At 39.2% G+C, this 23,265-nt stretch overlaps 1 protein-coding gene across 1 annotated transcript; it reads right to left on the bottom strand.

Moving 5' to 3' along the window:
• Positions 1-783: 783 nt before the first annotated feature.
• il16 (interleukin 16) lies at positions 784-20,928 on the bottom strand. Its single transcript, XM_042344084.1, has 19 exons — positions 20,829-20,928; positions 17,755-17,907; positions 17,130-17,241; positions 16,110-16,252; positions 15,015-15,125; positions 14,698-14,812; positions 14,124-14,197; positions 13,794-14,019; positions 13,355-13,472; positions 12,659-12,791; positions 11,907-11,994; positions 10,331-10,845; positions 8,646-8,778; positions 6,553-7,915; positions 4,582-4,768; positions 3,548-3,649; positions 3,146-3,386; positions 2,594-2,725; positions 784-1,707 (listed from the first exon to the last, which is right to left on the bottom strand). Exons 4-19 carry the CDS (start codon positions 16,233-16,235, stop codon positions 1,502-1,504), a joined length of 3,870 nt encoding a protein of 1,289 aa, XP_042200018.1. The 5' UTR covers positions 16,236-16,252; positions 17,130-17,241; positions 17,755-17,907; positions 20,829-20,928; the 3' UTR covers positions 784-1,501.
• Positions 20,929-23,265: the final 2,337 nt, after the last annotated feature.

Raw genomic sequence — 23,265 nt, forward strand, 5'->3', positions numbered from 1 at the left:
ATCAAAGTGCTTTTCCCCAAAAAAGTTCAAGTGATGTGAATTTTTATTTTGTTAATTTAAATTTTGTTTTGTGAAGTTCAATGTTTTTTCATTTGCTACTTTTTTTTAACTACTGTATATTGAGATTTTGGTGGTGTTGATATGAACTCATTTGTTTGAAAGCATCTTTCTTCATTGCTTCATAAACTGAAGATGTCTATTCCACACTGTGTGCTTGGCAATTAATGTTGGAAAAATGGCAACATTAAAAGTTCTTACTTGAATGTTGATTGTGAAATTGGTCTGATTGAAAACAAAAGGAACAATTCTTTATAATCTCTTTGAAAAAGATGGTAAGGAATTTTATTTATCTTACATAAATGCAGGTAGCAAAATCACAGAATGATAAGACAGGATTTTGCAATATGCAGGGTGTTCTACTTGTCTCGTCTCAAGCTCCCTATGTAACCTGTGCAGTGGGAATTATCAGATTGAGTCATTTTCCACAGATGCAATATGTGCTCCCATCTGATCCTTAAATATAGGATATTGGCAGCAGAGAGCTTTATAGCCAGCACAGCTATCAGGACAATAAGGAAAATGTTCGGTAGTCAGAGTATGGGACCAATCAGTCTTAGGCCTCAGGTACGTTTTCTGCTCTTTGCAGACTAGGATTTAGTTGAGCAACTGAAGACAGAAGGGAAGGCAATTATTATTCTATTTGAACTGAAAACACTTGCTAGACAGCAGACTCAGTACCATTCATTATCAATATTCAATCCAATGAGCAAGCCCAGAATCTGATCAGTGAAGTTGTGCGTTTATTTGTGCAATTGTTATTTTAATTATCAGAAAATAACAAACACATTTGCCAAATCTGTCCTTCCGTACAGCAGTTGAAAGCATGGAACTCTGTTATACAGTTGAAAGTCTTAAGAAGTTACTAAAGCACAGAGCAGATGATAATATTATGTGCAAATTATTCTCACAATTTGCTAAAATTTTGTAACGGTCTGGCAGAATTTTAGCAGGAATCAAAGTGCAAGTTGATCAGGTAACTTTTTATCAGCAATGTTCTTTCAACGGATATGATGTTGATTGTTCTGTGAACTGTATAGCTATTTTACTGCCTGCACCAGCTATTGCCAAATACAAAGAATTCTTAAAATCAGTCAGAAGTCTGTTTTCAGCAGGTAATTTTAAGAACTGCAAAAATACTTTCCAAATTGAGACTGAACTTAATTTTATGGTCAAGACTATGACCAAGTTGGGCCCTGATATCTTGTGTGAGAGCTCAAAGTGGCACACTAGGATGTTGAATTATCTGGCATTAATACCTGCAGGGGTACAGAATAAATACACTTACTTACTTGAAGGGTGAAAACTAACCTGTGCAGAGAAAAGCCAGTTAAAAGCAGGTGTATCCAAGTAGAAAATTAGTATGCAATCAATTTTCTGATAAATGAAGTATTTGAAAAAAGATATGTCACACATCTTCGTTGGTTCTTATTTATCAGCAGATTTATTCAACACCTGAAGGTGGATCTGTTGACGTGACTATGTTGGAAATCAAACTTTTTCTCCTAATGATGACTTTAGTAGGGCCGTCGGGTAGGGATTTGATGACATTCCAGGCCTCAAAGCGGGTAAGACCTTGCATGGTAGTTGTGTTCAGCTGCACTAACTCATCTCCAGGCAGGATAATGTTGCTCTGTTCGGCTGCTCCTCCTAGGGTTTGGGGGGGTGGGGGACAGAGATGAACATAGACAAGGACTTTATTTTGCTACACTGGAAATAACATTCAGGATTATTTGTTCAATGGGCTCCTGGTAGCTTATTCATGGAATGATAGAAATAATCATCGAATAACCCTGTACAACCCTTCAAGCCTAAGATAGTGTCATACAGGTTCAGAACCAGGGAAGCCATGGCTTCCAAATTAGGACTGAATTCATGAAGTTTCTGAAATTCTACAAGATGTTAAATTTTGAAGTATTAGTTTTGAGCTTAAGGCCATGTCCTCTCCTGCACCAGGTTAAGTTGAGCCGATCCATTGACTCCCCATCATGAATCGAATTCAAGGTCCTTGTTCTCGCCTTCAAGTACCTTCACAGTCTTGCCCCATCCCTATCTCCACAACCTCCTTCAACCCTACCATCTTGGCTGCTCCCTTCGCTCAACAATCACTGGGCTACTTGATTTTCCCTGCCCTATCCATCCCACTATCAGTGGGCAGCCTTTCAGCCATTCGGCTCCTGCTCTCTGGAATTCCATTCCGGAGTTCCTTCAATTCATTCCCTCCTTCACCTCATTCAAGGTCCACCTCAACACTTTGAGGCTTTCGGTCATTCGCTATGTAAATCGTAAAACAGAGATGATGGCTCTCTGGACTTTACACACGCATCAATTTATAGATAAGACAATTTATTCTTGACATGTTAAATAGTAGGTGAAGAAATTGTTTTGACACATCCATGCCACGTACTTTCATTCATTCATTAATTTACAATGGGAAAACTAAACACTGAGCCAATGTACCTAACATAAAACAATGTACAAACCTTACTTAAAATGCAATCTACTCTCATTTGAAAAACTGCTTCCTGTTGCTTACCTTTAAAAATTCTGTTGATCACGACAGGTTTATCCCCGTGAATTGAACCCTTTCCACCTTCCAAGCTGAAGCCCATGCTACCAGCACTTTTTTCAAGTTCCAGAGTAAAGCTGCTCATTTTATCTTCTGTTGCTGCAAGCGACAATAGTAATGCCCTGTTAGAACTGTATTTCTGAGCTTTATAAGAATACATATAATCTGTAAACCATTTACACAATGGTCAGGCTGCAGGTCAATAGGAGGGAGGTGACCTCATAGTATGTCATTAGCTGAAAGAATTGGAAAGGGTTTGTCCTGCCTTTGGGACTATCAATTACAGAGTGTCATTGATAGCAATCTTCATCCAGCCTGAAGGAGAGAGCAATTCATCATTCACCAAATGGGTTTTGTTTTGGGAGATAAATATTTGAACCTGTTTGTAGAGTTTACATCATGCCCTCTATGCATTACATTCAATCTGGCCAAATTTATTTGGATTGCGTAAAGATCAAAATATAGAATTAAATTGCACTTTAAATGAGTGAATAAATTTGAGTTGAGAAAAATGCGTACCTGAGTCAATTGGACTCTCAGTTGATGAGCATTCACTTGACGTGCTGAGCTTTCTTTCATCTTCTTTCAACTTGTGTACTACAACCACAGCTTGCTGTGGCATTCGAGCCTGTCGCAAAATAGCCAGAGCATCACTGTGTGTCACTCCTTTCAGGGATTGTCCATTGATTGATAAAATCTCATCTCCTTTTTCGATTGTTTTTTCCTGAGCAGCCAATCCACTTGGAAACACTCGGTGAACCTATTTGTAAAGCAGGTAACAAGAAAGTAAAGTTTTTTAGCTGAACACAAGATGTACTGAAATTCAAGTGCTATTGAATAACTAGTTTTGCAATGCTCCTAAAACAGGAGGGTTAATATTGCAGATTTTCATTCTGCATTTCTTCACTGATGGCTACTCACAGTTGTTATTTTGTTCTCGAGGTCTATCCCTCCAGCGATGCTGAATCCCAGGCCAGCTCCTTCCTCTTTGTGTAAAACCACAACGTGAATGTCTTCAAATTGCTGCAAAACAAGGATGATTTTTATAACTATATAAATAGTTTAATCAACATTTTAAACTTGCATAATTGCCTTTGATAGCAGGAGGATGTCTCAAAGCAAGTCCCATAACATGGGACCCCAACTGATGGGAAAGTGACTGAAAAGGCAGGGAAGGGGAAAGGAGGAACTCACCATCATCTCAAACTTTCATTATATTCAAAAATCGCAGTTTACGCATTAACATTTCTACAAAATACAGTATATCGTTTATGAATGTTGCCATGCTGAATTAATACTTTAAAATTAAAGGGAAGTGCATTCATTTGAATTGCAGCATTTTAAGTTATAAATTTACATTTGTACATTACGCCACATCTGAATCTGTAAATTGCGGGTTAAGGGCAAACTTCCACATTCACACTGTCAATCAGGAGAATTTCACAAATTTTCTTTGAATAGAAATTCCATCCATTATATCACCTCAAAAATTTATTTTAGTTTTTAGTGTAATCAATATAGTGCGTGTCCAAATAGATTTAAAAAATGAAAAATTAGCAGGAGGACTTGGTACCTTTTTTTTGTACAAAGCAAAGACCTGTGAGTTTTTCACTCTATAATTTATGATCGCATATGGTATCTATATACACTTATTTGTGTTTTTATGCCAAGAAACCTATTGTTCTATTTCAGAGAGAAACAGCACGTATATGGTGAACCTGTGGGTATATAGCTCAGATGTGCAATTCACACTATCAATGCTGTCAGAAAAAAAACTAAAACTTTATGGTTGATTTTTACTTTGGGCTCTACTAAACAAGGCAGATCTTTCAAGACTTCTTCATGACAGCGATTCTTCAATATTTATTCTTAGCATGATCAGCCCAGCCATGTTCCCTATTTAGTATAATGTGTGCTGAAAAGACATAAAAATGTCTTTTTATTTAGGTTCTAACCTTTAGAGTTTCCTCATCCAAGTTCTTCACTTCCTGAATAAGTTCCTCCAGTTCTTCTGTAGGCATCAGGGACATAACAGACTGAGCAGAAACGTAGGAAGAAAGTGATAAGATGTGTTCCTTTTTACCATCTTCCTTTTTATCTTCGTCTGTCAGTCCAATAGTACAATGTCTCAATTCTGCAAGACTAGAATAGTGTGCAAAATGTTTTAAAGTGGAAGTATACACATTCATGAAACTGTTGCAACCTTTTATATGAAACTTAATAATTAGATGAAAACTCAAAAACAAGTCAAATACTTTTCTAATATTTCTTCAATCTTTTTAGAGGAAAATGTATACTCAGCACCAGAGGGAGCTTTACTCCATTTCTGGCAATTACTTCACATGTAATGTATCTTATGAACAAGCTTTTGTCAAAGAGCTTCACAGGAAATACTGTAAAATTAAGTGACTGGGTATTTTGTGTGTGAAATGCTGCAAACAGTTGAGCACAACAATGTCCCACAAACAGCCAAGGAGTGAATGGTCAATTTTATTTGGGGGATTGTTGGCCAGGACACAGGGAGAAATTCCTTTCTCTTTTTGAATAGTGCCATGGCACCTTTAACGTAAACCTGAAGACTCAGACGGGACCTCAGTATAACTTCCACATGTATGCGGATGACACCCAACTCTACCTCTGTCTCCACCCTTGACTCCAGGACCACTGCTGTCCTGACTGAATGTCGTCAGACATCAAGTCCTGGATGAGAGCTAACTTTCTACAGTTGAATGGCAACAAGACCAAGGCTCTCCTGATTGGCGCCCATCAGCGCCTCCTCATCTCAGGCGCTGACAGCATTACCCTCCACGGTTGCACACTCCACCTTGCTAAGCCAGTCCAGAACCTTGTTTGACCCTCAACTATCCTTTGTACCCCACATCTGCGCCATGACCTGCTCTACCTTCCCCCACCTCTGCAATGTCTCCCGGCTCCACCACTGTCTCACACCACAGGCCGCAGAAACTCTCATACACACTTTCATTACATCGAAGCTCGGCTATGCAAACTCACTGCTTGTCGGCCTCCCCATTTCCTCTCTCCACAGGCTGCAGATCATCCAGAACTCTGCAGCCCATGTCCTCTCCTGCACTAAGCTCCGCGACCCTATCACCCCCTTCCTTGCCCAACTCCACTGGTTTCCCATCACACAGAGGATACAGTTCAAGATCTTGGTCCTCACCTTCAAAGCCCTTCACGGTCTTGCTCCCCCTTATCTCTCCGACCTCCTAACCCCCTACCACCCTGTTCACTCCCTCTGCTCAGCGGGCTCCGGCCTGCTTCACGTCCCCCGCCTTGCTCGCCTAACTATCAGCGGGCGGGCCTTCCGCCATTCTGCACCCACCTTCTGGAACTCCATCCCCCAGTCCCTCCCTCTCACCCCCTCCCTCGCCACCTTCAAAACCCACCTCAAGACCCTCCTCTTCGACTGTGCTTTCGATTTCCCTGCTTCCCCCTCCCGCCCTCCACCCTCCCCCACTCCTCCACCCCTCAGCTCGGGTCCATAACTCTGTCTACCTAGGGCCGTCCTTCCGACGTAAAAGGCACTATACAAATGTAATTTTGTTGTTGTTGTTGTTGTTGTTAACGTCTCATTCGCAGGACAGCACCATCGAGTTATTTCACACAACTTAAAATACATTAGGTTATATTTCTGCACAAGTAGTTTCACCAAGTTCTAGTGCAAATGCTAAATAAAATTATCAGGTACTGAGCTTTCTCTTGACACTAAATACAGATGATGTGTGGTTACAATGTTTTCACCACCAAGTTGTAGTGAAGAACAGTGTAAAGCAAAATCTCCCCACTCTCTCTATGTTGAGGAGGGGTAGCAGGTTTAAGGGAAGTAAGAGGGAGGAGAATGGGAAATTAATCTTATAAAATATTGCACAATATCAGAGATGATATCCCAATGTTACATTCCTTACCTGAGAGAAAAGCCTTTTTCCAGCTGATGATTTTCAATGGTTGGTGAGGTCAAAGGAGATCCATCTGGCCACGACAAAGCATCTTCGGAAGAAGTGCAAGGAGACATAGGATGTGCATTCCACAGACTGCCACACCATGATACCGGTGACTGAGGAAATGCAAGTACACCTTTCATCAAAGCATACGATACATGGTTGCTGATGGTGTGTATTTTGTCACTGCTGGATGATAAAGTTCCTTCTCTTAGAGTGCTTGTTTCACGAACTTCATAAGAGGAGCTAATGGATAGTGGAAAGCTTCTGGTCCGTAGCCCAGTTGCTTTGACCACATGTGGTGGTATTTGTGGGGAACGTGATAAAGATGTGGATACATCGTTGATTGTACTGTTACTTCTCCTCGGAGAAGACTTGACTGGTGGCTGGTGAGAAACTGCACCAACGGCTTTCATTAACACTTCATCAGATGACTTGAGGGATTTCAGTATTATTTTCCTATCAGTAGGACAGTCCTTGTGATTGATCGGAGATGAAGTCTTTCCTTTTGAATCTTCTTCACTGCTTGACATGAACACGGTCTGATCCAGCTGCAAAGGTTGTGTACAAGTGTTGCCTTGATCTGGTAGATCCAGAGCAGACAGTGTTTCAAAAGAATGGATCGTGTGATTTATGGACTGGGTTGCTGATTCTGAGCATTCAGGCATAGGGAGGCTTTGTTGTTGACTGCTTTTAATTGTTGTATTGCTATCAGCCCATTTGCCACTTCTTAAAGCTTTCAGGCTTTGCCGAACCCAGGCTGGCTTGGGAGCTACAGGTGGTCCTTTTTTCCCATTCATTTTCTCAGCTGGCTTCATATTTGTTGGCGCTAGGATATCACCTTCTGCTTCCTGTTTTAACCCATCGGCCAGATGATGTCTTTTCACAGCTGCTGTTAGGTCATTCACAGATTCTATTTCTCCCGATTCCTTAGCTGATGGCAAAGGCTCCCTTCCATTGTATTTCTGTGGCGCAGTAGATTTGGAAACAGAGGAAGTCACTGCACAGTTTTCAGCAGATTTATCTCCTGGAGAAAGTCTGTGCTTTCTTCCAGGCAAATCCTCATTTCCCATCACTTTCGAGGACAAAGCCTGAGAAAAAAGGCTTGTTTTTTTTGAGACTGGTTGTGGCCTTGCTGCCATAGTAGTGGCCAATTCACAGTCAAAGTGACTGCTGCTTCTGTCTTGACTTGTAGCAAAAGCAGCTTTGATGTGGAAGTTTTCTGTGTTTTCAGCAGTTCTAGCACACACTTCCTGTTTCTCACCCTCACAAAAAGGATCTATTTGCGTCTGCCTTCTTAGAAGTGCTCTTTTAATGGCTGTGTTATTTGCTGTAATTTAGAAATGCAATTGTTAGTAACATTGCTTTGGTTTAATTAATCATTTGTTATCGCCCACTTCTGCACAGTAAATTAGTCAGTGGGTAAAAAACTAGCCCTTTTAAAAAAACGGATGCAACCAAATTTGTGCATTTACTCTGAATTTAGTTACTGATACTGATGCACCAAACCACACACAGGGAAAATAATTTGCATTTTGAATCTGACAGAAAACCGCAAAGGAAGAAAGTAATAACTCATTATATTCAAATGGCATATGTAATCGACTTCCTGTCTGTGCAAAATGAACCAAATGTAAGATACCGCTTTAAAATTTCATACAATTTCCTTTGTAAAAACATGCACTGTGCATTCATACAGAAATGTTAAAGCCTTAACAGTACACTTTAGTTTGAAATGTACAAGTGCATTTACTTCACACATCTTTACAAATAGGAAAAGAGAACATCTTGTTTAACACTCTTATTTTTAGAATGTATATGAGCTGCAACACTTGCTCAAGAGGCTTCTACGTTTTTGTTGCTTATTACTCAACTTCTTAACTTAAGTGTTCTCCTTTTATTGTCTATTACTCAACTTCATTCCGTGTTACTCAAGCACTTTACTTGTTTTATCAAGTTTTAACAGCTTTATACATTTAAGTCAATCGTTAAAACATTCTCCATCTCCTAATTCTAATGCTCCTGTGCTTACTTTGTTACTGTTCATGTTAAAAGCATACCTTGATACACTCCTCTCAATTCAAGTTGATAGGAATCCGGCAAAAAGAACAAGTGATCGACATCTCTTGACATCAAGGCGCTGCTGTGAATGGAAACAGTTTCATCCCCTTGTGGTAGTAAGTTCCTTACATCCTGCAAAACAAACAGGAAACTGCAATGACAAAGGTGTCGTAGCTCATAAACCTGCCTCTTCCTTTTCTGCAGCAAAGTCAATTCATATAGGTGTTAAATAATGCTTTGCTCAAACAGATGCTGATCACAATCAGCTAGCTTCTACTTTAGTGAGGTTTATATACCTTATGTATAATTTCTTCAAACTGCATAAGCCACCTTTTGCTGGAGGGATTGATGGCACCATATTTCTAGGACAACAATCTCAAACTCCAGTCACCAAAACAATCCACCTAAATATCCTTGCATGTCATATCATAGAAATTTACAGTGGAGAAAGAGGCCATTATGCCCATTGAGTCTATATTATGTGGCATTTCATTCAGTGAGATTAGGATATGGAATGCCCTGCTGGGAGCTTTGGTTGAAGCAAAATCCATATTAGCTTTCAAAAGGGCACTACAACAACCACAAATTGTATTTATAGAGCACCTTTCACGTTAGGAGGATTCCCAAGGCACTGAAATTAGAAAGATATCTAAAAACAATTGGGGTACGGGGAAAGGGCAGGTAAATAGGACTGAAAATATTGCTCTTTAAAAGAATCAGCACAGACATGATGAGCCAAATGCCCTTCTTCTGTGCTGTAAATTTCTGTGGTTCTATTCAGTTGATATCAGGTACCATAGAAAAATTGCAGTTTTAAGTGTTTTACTGTTTATCTGATTAAGTTACTGTGTCACATGTAACCACAACTACCTATAGAGCAGCACCCACAAAAAGTTTCCTTGCTTCCAGACTGATCTTCAGTTTTGCATCAGAACTAGTGCATCAATACGTATTTAGTGCAAAGACTAGGAGCATTGTTTTACCATTTGAACTCTACAACTGAAGCTGTGTGCACGTGTAGCACAAGTAACATTAAAAATGCAATCCATATGAAGTGTGGATTCCACTTTAATCATATTTATACACTTGACCTGGTTTCTCTGAACATTGAAATCCATCTACATGGGGAGAGGGGGTAAAAAGGACCACACATTGTTGGGCCGGGGGTTAGCTTTCTTATTTTATAAAACCATCCTCTCTTTTTCTGTCCCTTCTCTATGTTTCCTTTTTATTGTCTTCCTAAAGTTGGGACAATGGCTTGGGGAGGGCAGTTTCTGTCATTGTCACTGTGTTGGCATATAGGCAGCACACTTATCTGGTCATCTATAACCAGATGATTTTTTATTTCCCAATACTCTCAAGTTGGTAACTTAATTCTGATATTTTGACGTAAAGAAAGTTTAAAAGCCCATCAGGCTTGACCACTAATGTGTTGAGATTCCAGACTTAGTTTTATTTGTGTATATTTTCCTCCCTTTCTTTTAATCCCTCTAGCATCTCACTCTGGGGTAAAAATTCAATGGTTCTTAACAGATTCAATGTGACCGTTATCATACGGAATCTGTTATGAGTGTAACAGAGAAGACCTGATAGAGGTTTTTTATATGTTGAGAGAGTTTCCCATCCATAAACCTTTTTCACATACTCTATTCCTGTTTTAATCTTATTGAGATCCACATCTCACCTGGGAGTAACTAATCCAGGATTGTCCATTCCTTTTCTTCATGTTTAGATTACTGCTCAGTTCTGTGGTAAATTGAACTTTTTGCTGATTATCCTGGTTCCTCACGTTCCTCAGTGAGGGAGATGGCAGTAGTGGTGGCAGATTCTCCTTTGAACCACGAGTATTTCCATGAAATACTTCACTTGTGCCCTTCTCAAGGTCCTTGAAGTTATTTTTCAGTAAATAAAAATCTCTCCTGTCAATGGCCTCCTGTTCTTCCACATTGTCGGCCGGTGATCCCGATGGGACTGACACTGTATCTATTTGGCTGTTAAATCTATGTGTTTCTTCTGCCTGAAGTCCTTTGTTTTGGTTTATGTAGAAGATGGTGCCAGTGTTAATGGAAGCACTGGTAAAATAACTGCTGTCGCTGCTGGAGCGAGTCATTGGTTTGGGAGTTTTTTTGCTGAAGGTTTTATCTGTGCATTTTTCATAAATTTGCTTTCTGTCCCACCATGCTTCATTTTTATTTCCTCCTAAACAAAGACAGTCAGAATGATCATAAATGCTGTTATTATGGAAGCATAAAATACTCTGACTAAACATGGAATCTACTGGATCATTTCAGACTTCTTAAAAAGGATATCAAAACATTGACATAAACAATTGTGGACTTGCATACCACTGAATATATTTAGACGGACATAGTATTACTATTCAGTAATGTGATCAGGGAATTTAACATTTAAATATTATGTAATAGTCATTCTTCATTTGGTATAGCACTTATCATGCAGAATCTGTGCAGTTTATAGGTGAACATGACAGCTTATTTGCACATAGCAATGTCCCACAAACAGCCAGGAAGTGAATGACCATTTCTATTTTCTGGGAGGAATATTGTTCCGTAAGCCACTGTGACAATGATTAAATGATTGATATTGTTAAAGATTTAAACTAGGGCCATAGAGATTGTTAAAATACATCCCTTGGGAGTTTGTGTGTCCCCTGATTTTTTCACTTTGATCGCCAATAGAGTATTTTCTAAGACAATTGTGAACATTTCAAATAGGGACTGTGCCAGCATGTTTTAGTCTGCACTTAAGAAGGCTGAAATAAGTTGTAAAAACAAGTCAATATTTTGAGCCTTACTTGTACAGAGCACACTCAATGATAAATCATTAACGTACAATCTGTTCACAATGAATGGTCACTCATGTACCTGATAATTGTTCCAGATACAGCTGTTTACCTTCAAGCATCCTCGGTTGCCTTAATTTTGACTTTTAATGAAACAAATGACTTTATAACTAATGTAGCTTGACAGGTGTGAGAAACTTAAGTCATCTTGCACCAATGACTTTGCAAAACTGCATTAGAAACCGGGGGCAAGTCTGAAGTATCCATAACTATGGCAATCTTTAATCTGCTGCACTGTTTTGCCTTTTGATAATGATTCTTTTGAGTTTTGCCAAATGTGCAAACAATCTTGAATTGTCTCTGGAGCTTCTCTGAGTATTGTTTACAGTTGGTCAATAAAATTTTAACCTCTTTTGAATTATCTCACAGAACTTATCTTGCATCTCTTTTGACATACCTTCTGCATTCCATTGACAACTGTCCTTGTTAAATTTGCCATTTCCAAAAGTTTGTAAAATTGCTTCATTGAACTGTTGTTCAGAGATCTGCAGATACAAATGAGCTCATTAGCATTTCAAACATCAATACTGAATGAAAGTGGAGGAGGAGTAATGAGCAAAACCAAACTACACTAACATAAGAGCCGTAAACATCTTTAATATTGACAAGGAATCCTCTATAGCCGTGTCATTTATCCATTACAAACCAACCATCAAACCAATTACAACATTTTAACACAAAATAGGTGGTGGATTGTGTTAATCAGTGGCATTTTCACAGAACATTAAAGGGGAAATATGATTGTTCCTGGCTCTACCCAAGATCTTGGAAACAGTTTTTTTTTATCTCTTCTCTATTTCTCTTAAATGTACCTCCTGGTATTGGTTCATAAGCACTTTTTTTTCCAAAACAGTAACCATAAGAGTGTCACAAAACAGGAGATAAGATTCCTGCTTCCAATCACCCTGGCAACCTCTGCTGGAACATCTATGTGGGTGGACACCAGCTTTGATAACCTCCTCTGCTCCAACCACCAGTCATTTAATTGTTTGCCAAACCTCCTTGGTGGCTGTACTGCCTGTGGAACCAGACTTCATCCTGACCATCTTCAGAAGAGTGCAAACCAGCAGAGGGAGCACTTTATTGTTTGCTTGTAAAACTCTTTCCCCTGTGTCGCATGAATTCAGTGCACTTTCCTTGCTTTCTTACCTGTGGGTTTGGGTGTCGGCTGATGATGAGATTGATGGGTCCAGATTTGCACTGCTGCAGAAGGGCATGTGTTTCGTTCAAAGTCATATTGTGAACATTTATTGTATTAATTTCTAAGATCTGATCGCCACACCTACAGCATAAGGAAAACTGCAATGAAAAGATTTGACCACAAAATTGTTTATTTATCTTGGTCTCTATGGGCATAATGAAAGGATGATCCAGTGGCTCGAGCCATCGATGGTCAATTTTCTAGGAATCTCACAAATCTGTACAATTTACTGCTGGAAAATAGAAACTGGAACTTTTTGGGAATGATTGAACTTCTATCAGCTCTGTCTGACGTTTTTGAAAAAGCACATAGCTCCAAACTTTCACAAAGTCAAAAACTAAATCAAAAATCAAAACCACTTTACTTCAGTGAGCGAGTAGTAAATGCATGGAATAGACTCCCTCGGGACATGGTGAAAGCAGAATTGTCAATTCTTTCAAAAGCAAATTAGATATATTATTTCCTGAACGAAATCTATCCTTGGAATACAGTATATAGTTTGGGACATTACATGTGATTGCGTCTCTCAGGGTGGTGGAAGGTGAATTGGATGGGCCTTGGTCTTCTTTCGTGTAGCAATTCTTATGTTCAAATATTCTTTTCTACATGAGTCAAAGTCAGCCAAATCTGTTTCCAATTCTTACCTGAGTCTTCCATCCAGATGAGCCACTGATCCAGGAGAGAGAGTGTGGATGTAAATGCCAGGAACCTCCTTCTGCATAAAAACAGTGCACAGTCCTATTCCCAAACCAACACCATGCTCTGAAACATAGACACAGAAATTTTCAGTACACAAAGGCCACCATGTACATGCAACTGCTACCTGTCTTTCAAAATCACCCTCTTTATTTAATCCCACTTTTCATTATTTTTTCCCCCCACGTCCTTTAAATGTTTTTATTGCTCCATTGCTTATCCAGTACTCCTTTGAATGATTTTAATGATTCCAGTAAAGGAGAAAGAAATTGCTATATATTGCCTTCAATCTGGTCAAATCATCCTGTTAACTTTTATTATTCAAGTGGCAAATTCTATCGACGAGGTAATGCTGAAATGTTACTGCTGGATTGTTTTTTGCATTACCTTTGTGTAAAGTGACCTCCATAATGATTCTGTCATTGGGACTTGTAGCCTTTGGAAGTGAGGGAGCGTTATCCAATTCAGAACTGGAGTAGCTTCCTCTGCGCATGTAAATGTTGGAACTCAGGGACCAGGAACGGCTCACATGTGCTGTTGAGTGGCTGTGGGTGAAACTGGGACTTCTTAGACACGTCCTGACTGTAAGTGTGAGTAAACCTTTCTTTATTTGCTGTATTAAAGAATGGAGGAAAACACAGTTTTCATACAGAAGAAATGTTTAAGGTCATTTTTTATTAACATGGTGAAATTACGGGTGAGGAAATACAGACTGACCTTAAATGTTTGTATGGCCTCACCATGGGTCAAATCAATCATAGCGACTCCATTCACCTCAAGTATTTCATCTCCTGCACAGCGAAAGATCGATACTTTGAAGACAATATTACACATTCCAGTGATAATATTAGACATCAATAACAGATTTTTTTCCTTCAGTGAAAAATCTACATGTTACAATTACAATTTACTATAGTTCATGACAGCAACTTCTTTTGGTAGGACACCAATACTGCCTCAAAGAGTTCCTGGTGTAGATGTGTGTATCTGCAAGAGCAGATCCCTTTCTGTACCAGGTAGGTTTGGTGTTCTTTCTATTTCGTTTTCTTCTTATGTGGCTTCATTGAATCAAATTAACTCAAGAAATAACCAACCATACAGAAAGCCTTTTTGTTTTCCATTGATTCCTGTAACCAAGGAATTTAATTCAAAGAGTCTAAGATGCTACCTCATATGAAGGATGCTATATAAATGTTGTTCAAACTATTGTAACTTGGATAGACCCCTTGATACAAGAAAGATAAAGCCTTGTTAACGAGCTATTAACAGGAGTCTTTCTGATGTTACACACCTTCTCGCAACCTGCCATCAGCAGCCGCCGCTCCATCGGGGTAAATTGTTTTCACAAAGATTCCCATTGGTCCGTAAACACTGTCTCTTCCTCCTACCACACTGAAGCCCAGACCCTGAAGGTATAAGAGCAGTTAGACTTTGAGAACGAACTCAGATCATAACCATCAACTTAGCAATATTTCATTTCACTATTTTGCCTCCGAGATCACTTGTGCCCGAGGCTGGAATCCATTTAATTAGCAGCTCTAAAATTATTGCATTTGTTTTAATTTTTCATGTGTATATTACTTACAATAATAAGAATGAAAGGCTTACCTTGCCTTGCCCTTTCATCAAAACAATGTTTGAAATAACTGATGGCTGAGTGTTGCAGCTCGGATGGATTAAATGAGCTGAACTTAAAGACCGAGCAGCTCGTGTGACATTCTGTGGGAAATCGCATGGAGACATTTTATACAAATACAAGACAGTCCCATTACCGTTAGAACAAGACAGCTTGAAAGCATTCAGGTGAAACTTGTGGCATTTTGTTACACATTCTTTGAGATAATTATCACAGGAAACACATTTGAAACATTTCCACCCCATTCTTCAGTGCATTGAATTAGTGGTCAAAGGAAACTCACTGTTTTAGTGCAATTAAAGGACTTTATTCTATACAGTATATGGCTCTAGTAGGCAGATCTAGCTAACTGTTTCGTAACTATCTGTAACCTGACTCGCATCTCCCAGGCTCCAATGAGGGTGCCAGTGACAGATGCAATAGACTCTCTATCATATCAGGTCTGTCTTTCCAGCTCATTTGGAGGGAGAAACAGATCAGCTGCATCTAAAATTGAACCGCGATTTGCTTTCAAATTTTCTCTGCAGTAATGGGGGCTCATACTTTACAACCAAAGTCCTCCAGATGGGAACGATGCTATTTAAATGTAAATTATATTGTAAAAGGGGCAAAATTGCAGTATTCATAAGAAATATTGCTAAAACGTGTTTGTACTTAATCCCCCGCTCTCTGTGTGGATGTAGCTGATTAAACTCCAGCAGCACTTGTAATGCACACTCTGGGTTCCCAAGCCTTGTTCTTGCCAAACTGCACCTTATATTCCCATCTTGTCATAACAAAGGCCTCTCTTATCCCTTGTCCGCCCACTCCGTTCTAGCAGGCTGCTCATTGGGGCATCCGAGTACTAACTAGCGTGAAGGATACTATATAAATGCAAGTTGTGGTATTCCATGGGATCCTAGCAGTGTGAGGCATAACTATTGATTAAGTTGGCCTTGCATAAAAGATACAAAATTAAAAGGAAATATGAGAGATCTGTGGAGTAAGATTTGTATTAATGCAGGTCATTCTGTGGCATTTCTTGCCTATGTTTGTCATTTCCTGGATGTGTGTATGGAACAGCTTACATGTACACCTCCTGCAGCTTCCAGCTGTTCAGACAGGGACTTCCTGTTGCCGCAAAATGAATGGGTTTGAGTATTCCTACAGAGAGCTTGTTTCGTGGCAACCAGAGAATCAACATCTTTCTCCATCCAGAATGAGCTTGCACCTGCCAAAAGCACACAAGTTTGAGGATTAGAAGTGGCTGGAACAGAGAAGGTGGTCTGTTATTAACAGCGCATTCAGATCATGAGAAACACAGAACATATACGGGTGATGAGCATAGATTTAAGGTCACAAAAGGACTTTTTGGAATCATAAATTTCATGTTATAAGAATTACAATTGGAGCAAAGACAGGTAAATAATAATAATAATAATCCTTGCATTTGATATAGCGCTTTTCACGTCAGGAGGACGTCCCAAAGCGCTTCACAGAACACACTGTAAAGTGAATTGACTATATATTTGTGGGCGAACGCGGCAGCCAATTGCGCACAGCAATGTCCCACAAACAGTCGTAGATTGAAAATGACCAATTTATTATTGTTTTTCTTTGGAGGGATTATTATTAGGCTCTGTGTGGAGTAAGAAAACTTGCCCAAGGTTTCGCCCTCTGCCTGGAATTGAACTCAGGTCTCTCACTTGCAAAGCGAGTGCTCTTAACACTGAGCTACAGGACTCCACAATTGGAGTTGAGGTACAGATCAGCCGTGATGACATAGAATGGCGGAACAGGCTTGAAGGGCTGAATGGCCTACTCCTGTTCCGATAAGAGAAAGGAAATACCACTTTGTCTGCGATTCTTTCTTGGTAAAGCTCTTAAAGAAGCAAATGTTGGTGAAATATCCTAGCTCCCTGACTCTGCCACCAATACATAGGTTAAATGTCCACGAGCATGGTGGAAAGCAATGAACAAGCAAAGATTCTGAAATGAAGGACTTCATTCACTGTTTAAAAAACTATCACAAATAATTGTTTAAAATTTACATTAGCCTTCGATTTTCTCCTCCCTTCACTCCTTCCATTGTTCATCCTGTAATTTACCTGTTGAATTACACCGAATCCTTTGACAAGAAGCACCAGTCTGCAGGCAGCGAGCTTTAAAACGCCTTACTTTTTCAAACCTAAATTCACAGTCATCTTCTGCATTGTCCTCCTACAGAAAACAAAAGCCAGATGTTAAGAACTGTTCAGTTAATCCTGATTGCTATGTACTTAGACATACAGTATTGCATCCTTTTTTTACTGATGCCCTTCACTTTGGTGAACTCCACCTTAATAAGGTGCGGTCCAGTGTGAAGGGCGCTATATAAATGCAAGGTGTGGTTGCTGTTTTTGTAATAAGCCATTTCACCAGAAATGTTTGAATTAAAAAATGTGACATATCAGATTTTATCACATCAAAATGTGCGCAGAAGTGTCGCTTTTTTTCAACTCATTAACACAGGGTTTTTTTGGTGTCCAGTAAATGTGTGCACATCGCACAAAGTCTGTTGCATATTGCACTGGAATATTAATGTGTTGCATCTTTTTCTTTTCGGGGAATTTTTTGATACAATATTATTATTTTATTTATCAATAAACACACATTTTGTTTTGGAAACAGTCTTGTAAAATGATTTAAGAGTAAAAGTCGCACAAGGATAGAGAACTCTGATTGAGACATAACCTTAGTATAGCTGTTTGAGATGATATCTTTAGTAAGCCGTGTCTCAAGGTTCAGTGAAGCCTCCAAACTTTCCTCATCGTCACCGGAGGGGGGCACTGTGGCTGAACCAGTGCATTTATCCAGCAGCTCGGATTCCCAGTGTTCTGAAAAATGCTAAAGTAAAGCATGACAAAAATTACACTTCCATCTGAGGGAAAGCAATAAAGATTGTGATTAATACTCAGCTGGTTAAAAGGTGAAACACAAGCAACATTCTGGCTCTAAAACTAGCACAATATTAAAGTGTTTAATAAGTCCAGTACTCAGTAAATTTAACAATAGATTGTTGTTCTGTAGGTACTGCTGGGCTATGTTGCAGGTCTTGAGTTTCTGTTGTACATCAGTCTCCTTGTAAATGTTTTACCAAGGCACCCTGGATTACTGCAGATGACCTACATGTTATTTAGTTGCTTTAACCAAGACAAACACTGCAGGGAAGATTGATCACTATAAATGGGGAGGCTGGAAACTGCACAGTCATTTCAGATATGGACATTGTCAAAGAAAAGCTTTGTTGATGTCTGAATTTTCCATTTCACATGTAATTTGACCCTGTTTTTGTAGCATCGAGTCTCACGTCGATCAAAACAGTGTAACGACTTTATCATGTGTTGCAATGTCCTCTACCAACACATTTATAATATAACTTTTAATGTAAATTCTATTTTTTATATGAAAATTATTTAACTATATTAATTTTAATGGGGTATATTATCAGCATGCAGATAGAAGCAACACATACCCACAAAATAAGCTACAAGATAAGTCACCAAACACACAGCTCACATTGCAAAGGTGTGAATCGATTGTAATCGCAGTAACAATAACTACTTTGGACAAAACTCCATTAATTGCCACAGAACCATTGAAACTTACAGCATAGAAGAAGGCCATTTGGCCTATCGTGTCTGTGCTGGTTATTTTAAAGAACAATCCTTTCGGTATGCATTCTCTTTTACTTTAATAAGAAAACAATAACTCTTACTTGTTATCGGACGTGCCAGCAAATTGGGTCAACCCCAGTCTGAGTTTCTGTAACTGATGGAACATATCTCTATGGTCCCAAGACCATGTGTGAGAACAGCATTTTAACACAAACATTTACCACATTTTTGGCCACTGAAAGTAAAACTCCAAGGAAATAAATGTACTCTTTCAGTGTACACATCTCCCACTGCAGTGTTGAGCTTTATTATGGTGGGAACATTCACCCCCACAGCCTGACATCATTCCCTGACTACCTCCCACGGTAACTTGGATAAGAGTGCTATATCCTGCTGATGTGACACATCTCATGCCTGAGCCAGAGTGGAACAGGCGAGGATTTATATTAAAGGCTTGACTCCTTTGATTTTAAAATAAAATTACGCATAATTCTTAAATGAAAACTAGAAACGTGATTCTTTTAAAAAAGAGCAAGAATGGAGCCTTTCGACAGAAGCATCCACCAGCGATTTCAGTTAGATTTTTTAAATCAATGAGTGTATATTTAATAACATTTTTTTTAAATTTTGATGGGTTATTACTAAGCTAAAGTGGAACAAAACTTTAACAAATTCGGGCAGATTCATTTTAACACAAGCACTTAGAAGCTCTGGGCTGTACTCGAGAAAAACGTGACCATTGCCTCTCAAAATAACATTAACACTTAACACTTAACACTAGCAGCAACTCAAGGGTGTGGCGTTCAGAACTTGCAGAAATGATGGACCACGCCAAAAAGCTGCACATATCTCACCACACAGTCGTGCTCTGAAGCAGAAACCAGCCTGGGTTGTGAAACTGGGGGTGAGAGGTGGTGGAGGGGGAGAGGATTAAACAAATATATCCTTTGTCATATGGAAAAACAAGTATCTGTACATATTCAGAAAGCCGAACAAAACAATTAAGGGGTGAAACTGTTATGTAACACTTTGTTGAACAAAAACACAGCCAGTTGATGGTCTAATTTGGTGGCCGGTCCATAGGTTTGCCTTGCTCAGCTCCGACACAATGGTTCACAAAAATTCAGCTTGAGCCAACTACACTGGCCATTGAACATTTTTTATTTTATTTTTGAAGGGTTTATTCCCCCCGCAAAGTGATCCGCCAACTGACTAACAACTGGGTTCCTACTAACTATTAGGTAAACAGAGGCATGCGGAGTAAGGAAACTTGCCCAATGTTTCGTCCTGCCTGGGAATCGAACCCGGGTCCTCTCATTTGCGAGGCGTGTGATCTAACCAATACGCTACAGGACCTCACAAATAAGTTATTCTAAATGTTCCTTTCCACCCAAATCTGTTAAAAGTTTTTTTTCTCGATCTGGATAGCTAGAAGAAAGGAAATGTTCAGTATTTTCGTTCTGCGCCCCCGTCTCCCCCCTCCTGACTTTAGTCAGATGCAGACATCTGCTATTTATTAGCACAGCACTCTGCAGCAACAAATCAACCACTGATTTAGGTATCCCGTACATTGTAATCAGGCGGGTTATATTTAGATTTTACATGCCATGCATGCCTGCATATTGGCAGACGAGTAAATTGTCTGCAACATCTTTGATGAACCAGACCCAAGGTTCTTGTGTAACACTGAATGTCTCCAATGTGACACACCAATATTTCTGATCTAGCTCTAGGCATGAACAATGCCAAAACATAGTCATCACATTGAAATAAATTAAAGCGTTCTGCAGAGATTTATATTTGCAGTTAATGCTGACCATCCATAGAGGCACGGAATTTGGGATTAAAACTACAGTAATACGAAAGCCTGCTCAATTTGCTCTTGTCATGGTAAATAAAATGCTAATCATTAAAGGAAGCTGCATTGGCTGGATGCATAACATATTTATCTTTTTCCCTGGTCGTTATAAGGGGTGGGGGGGGGGGGGGGGGTGGAATTGCAAAAGGAAGCGGTTGTTTCACCCAATAAACCATCATTTTTATTGTTATCAATCCTGGTCCCGTGTAGAAAGTTGTCTGCTGGACTGGTTACAATTAGCATTCAATCATATTGCATATCGCAAAATGATTGAGTGAGTTTGTGCAACTTACATTGCAAGAAGCGTTCAAATTCACAAAGCCTTTTGTTGACTGGATCACCAAATCATCCTCTTTCAGCAAAAATCAGTAAATGACTGTCCTTGTAGATTGTGTCCAGGCTTGAGTTGTCCGTCCCTACTTGAAACAAAACTTTTCTTTCAGATTAGTGCTTTATTTGATAAACAGAAGTTTATTAACAATCAATTGATAACTCTGCAGGAAGATCTCTGTATCATTGTATTCTTATTCTGTTTTCGCCTACAAGTACAGGGTCACTTGCACTGCATAATAAAAATCTGGTGAAGCACTCTGAAATATTATGATGACATGATAAGACACAATATAAAATGCAAGGATTATTATTATTTATCCTGCATTATTTTCAACAAGAGAGTGGAAAAGGATATTTATATTCAGCAGCTTACACCTACTTGCCATTGGCGCTTCTAAACTGATCCTTATAGTTATGTCATGACAAATTTTAAAATTATAAAATTATAATCGGTTCACCTACAGTTTGGTTCATTTCAAATTTTCTAAAGTCTTGCAATAAAAAAATCTTGCCTACATGCCAGTTTCATCAATGTTTCTTTTAATTCTTTTGAGATTGACACATTTCCAGCTTTCAAAATACGTGCAATGTTTTGTAAGGCTTAAGTATAATGTGTAACAGTTATTGTGGAGGAGAATCAAATCTTTTTTTTTATAAATGCTTAGTAATTCTGGAATAAATATCTAACCTGATGTGCAATTTGTGACATTATCCAAGGAAAACAATGTTGAGGCCCAGAACTGCTGTGAACTACTAAACGCATGCAAACAATGAGGTAGGTGGCTTTAACTACAGAACTTTAGAGCACAGAAAAAGACCATTACAGTACTGGTAAGGAATTGAGTTCACTGTAGAGCTGGGAAACCTTACTGTGCACAATGGGCAAGCTACCTGTCTGCTGTTCTTCCATTGATTGCAGAGGATCCATTGCCATCAGAGACGAGCTGAACTCCCATTTGTTTGCCTCCTGCAGCCATACCCATCCTCCTGGAGCTCACTGCAGATTCCTGCCAATGAAATAAAGCAAATCCAGTTCAGACTCTCCGTGAGACAGGTGAGATTCGCCCTATTGACGATGTGACGTTGCAAAAGTGCAGGCACCCACATCATTTAGAACGAAAGCATTGCAATCTATTTTGCACAAGTATTTATTTATTTATTCATGGTGCATCTGCCTACAATCTAAAAGAGTTGGGTTTCGTTGTGTCAGGGCATTCTTGAAATGGTTCTGCAATAGGAGACAATGCCATTGATCTACTGAGACATCATCATACTTGGCAGTGCTCAAATAACAAGCCTCCTTGTGTGAGCAGCTTATATGAGTTTGCCAGGTGGATCATTCTCAATCTGATGCAATTACGTTTTTCTGTAACATACAGGAAATATTACGACAAAAAAATGTAATTTCAGTGTTACATTTCTGGATACATTTTCACACAGGAACAGAACACTGTTGCAGCCAAATTAGGTTGTTACAAAATGTGCAAACGCAATTATAAGCAGCTGAATTCATGTTGAATGAACTGGAGTGCTATCTGGGGAAAGTAACCATAGTAAGCACTGCATTGTGGTGGTCTCAAAACCAGTTCCAAAAACATCAGCACCGCAGCTTCACATGTCTCCTCAAACGCCTACTATTCATTTATAAAGCCTGAGACAGCAAGTGTTGTTGCTGAAATACAATACCACAGGCAGCAGGCACTCTCATCAAGCGATTCTTCATGTGTGAGTCTTGATAGTGTGTTATGCCAGGCAATTTAAACAGGGATGTACCAAAGTCAGTATCTGTCATTCCAGACATCCACACTTTCCAACCATTGTTACTTGATTAGGAAGCTTGTCTAATTTTTTTCCTTCTTCCAAGTCCAGCAATGCTAACCCTGGTGATTTTTTATTACAATGTGGCCCACGAAACAAATCAAGGATTTGACCTGGATCCCACCTGATCTGTGTGTGACTGAATACTTGGCTGAGTGCTGCAGTCATCTACAAACCACTCAGAGAATCTCTTGACTTGAATTCTAATAAACAGAAAAATATGTATGATATCAAGCAATGTGACACAAAATCTAATTAATCGCTGGCAATGGCAATAACAGTCTGCAGTGGATGTGAACAAAGCTTTGTTTTACTGGAAGAAATTAGTTCCATAAAATCATTCTAAAATATTTCCAATGTTGCGTCACACAAATAGAAAGCCTAAAGGCAAAACAATGAAGCTTACTGTGGTTTTGTTTGGCAAATACGCAAAGTAAAACATACTGCATAACATACATTGATCTGCTTGTTGTAGGAGTCAAGCATCAAGTGCCTTCTGTTAGAAAATATGATGTCCCACCCTTTGAAATTCTTGCTACTGAATTGTTAACATAGATCAAGCAATGCATACTGATCTAC

This window comes from Callorhinchus milii, unplaced genomic scaffold (genome assembly GCF_018977255.1).
Source record: "Callorhinchus milii isolate IMCB2004 unplaced genomic scaffold, IMCB_Cmil_1.0 Scaffold26, whole genome shotgun sequence".
Classification (NCBI taxonomy): domain Eukaryota; kingdom Metazoa; phylum Chordata; class Chondrichthyes; order Chimaeriformes; family Callorhinchidae; genus Callorhinchus; species Callorhinchus milii.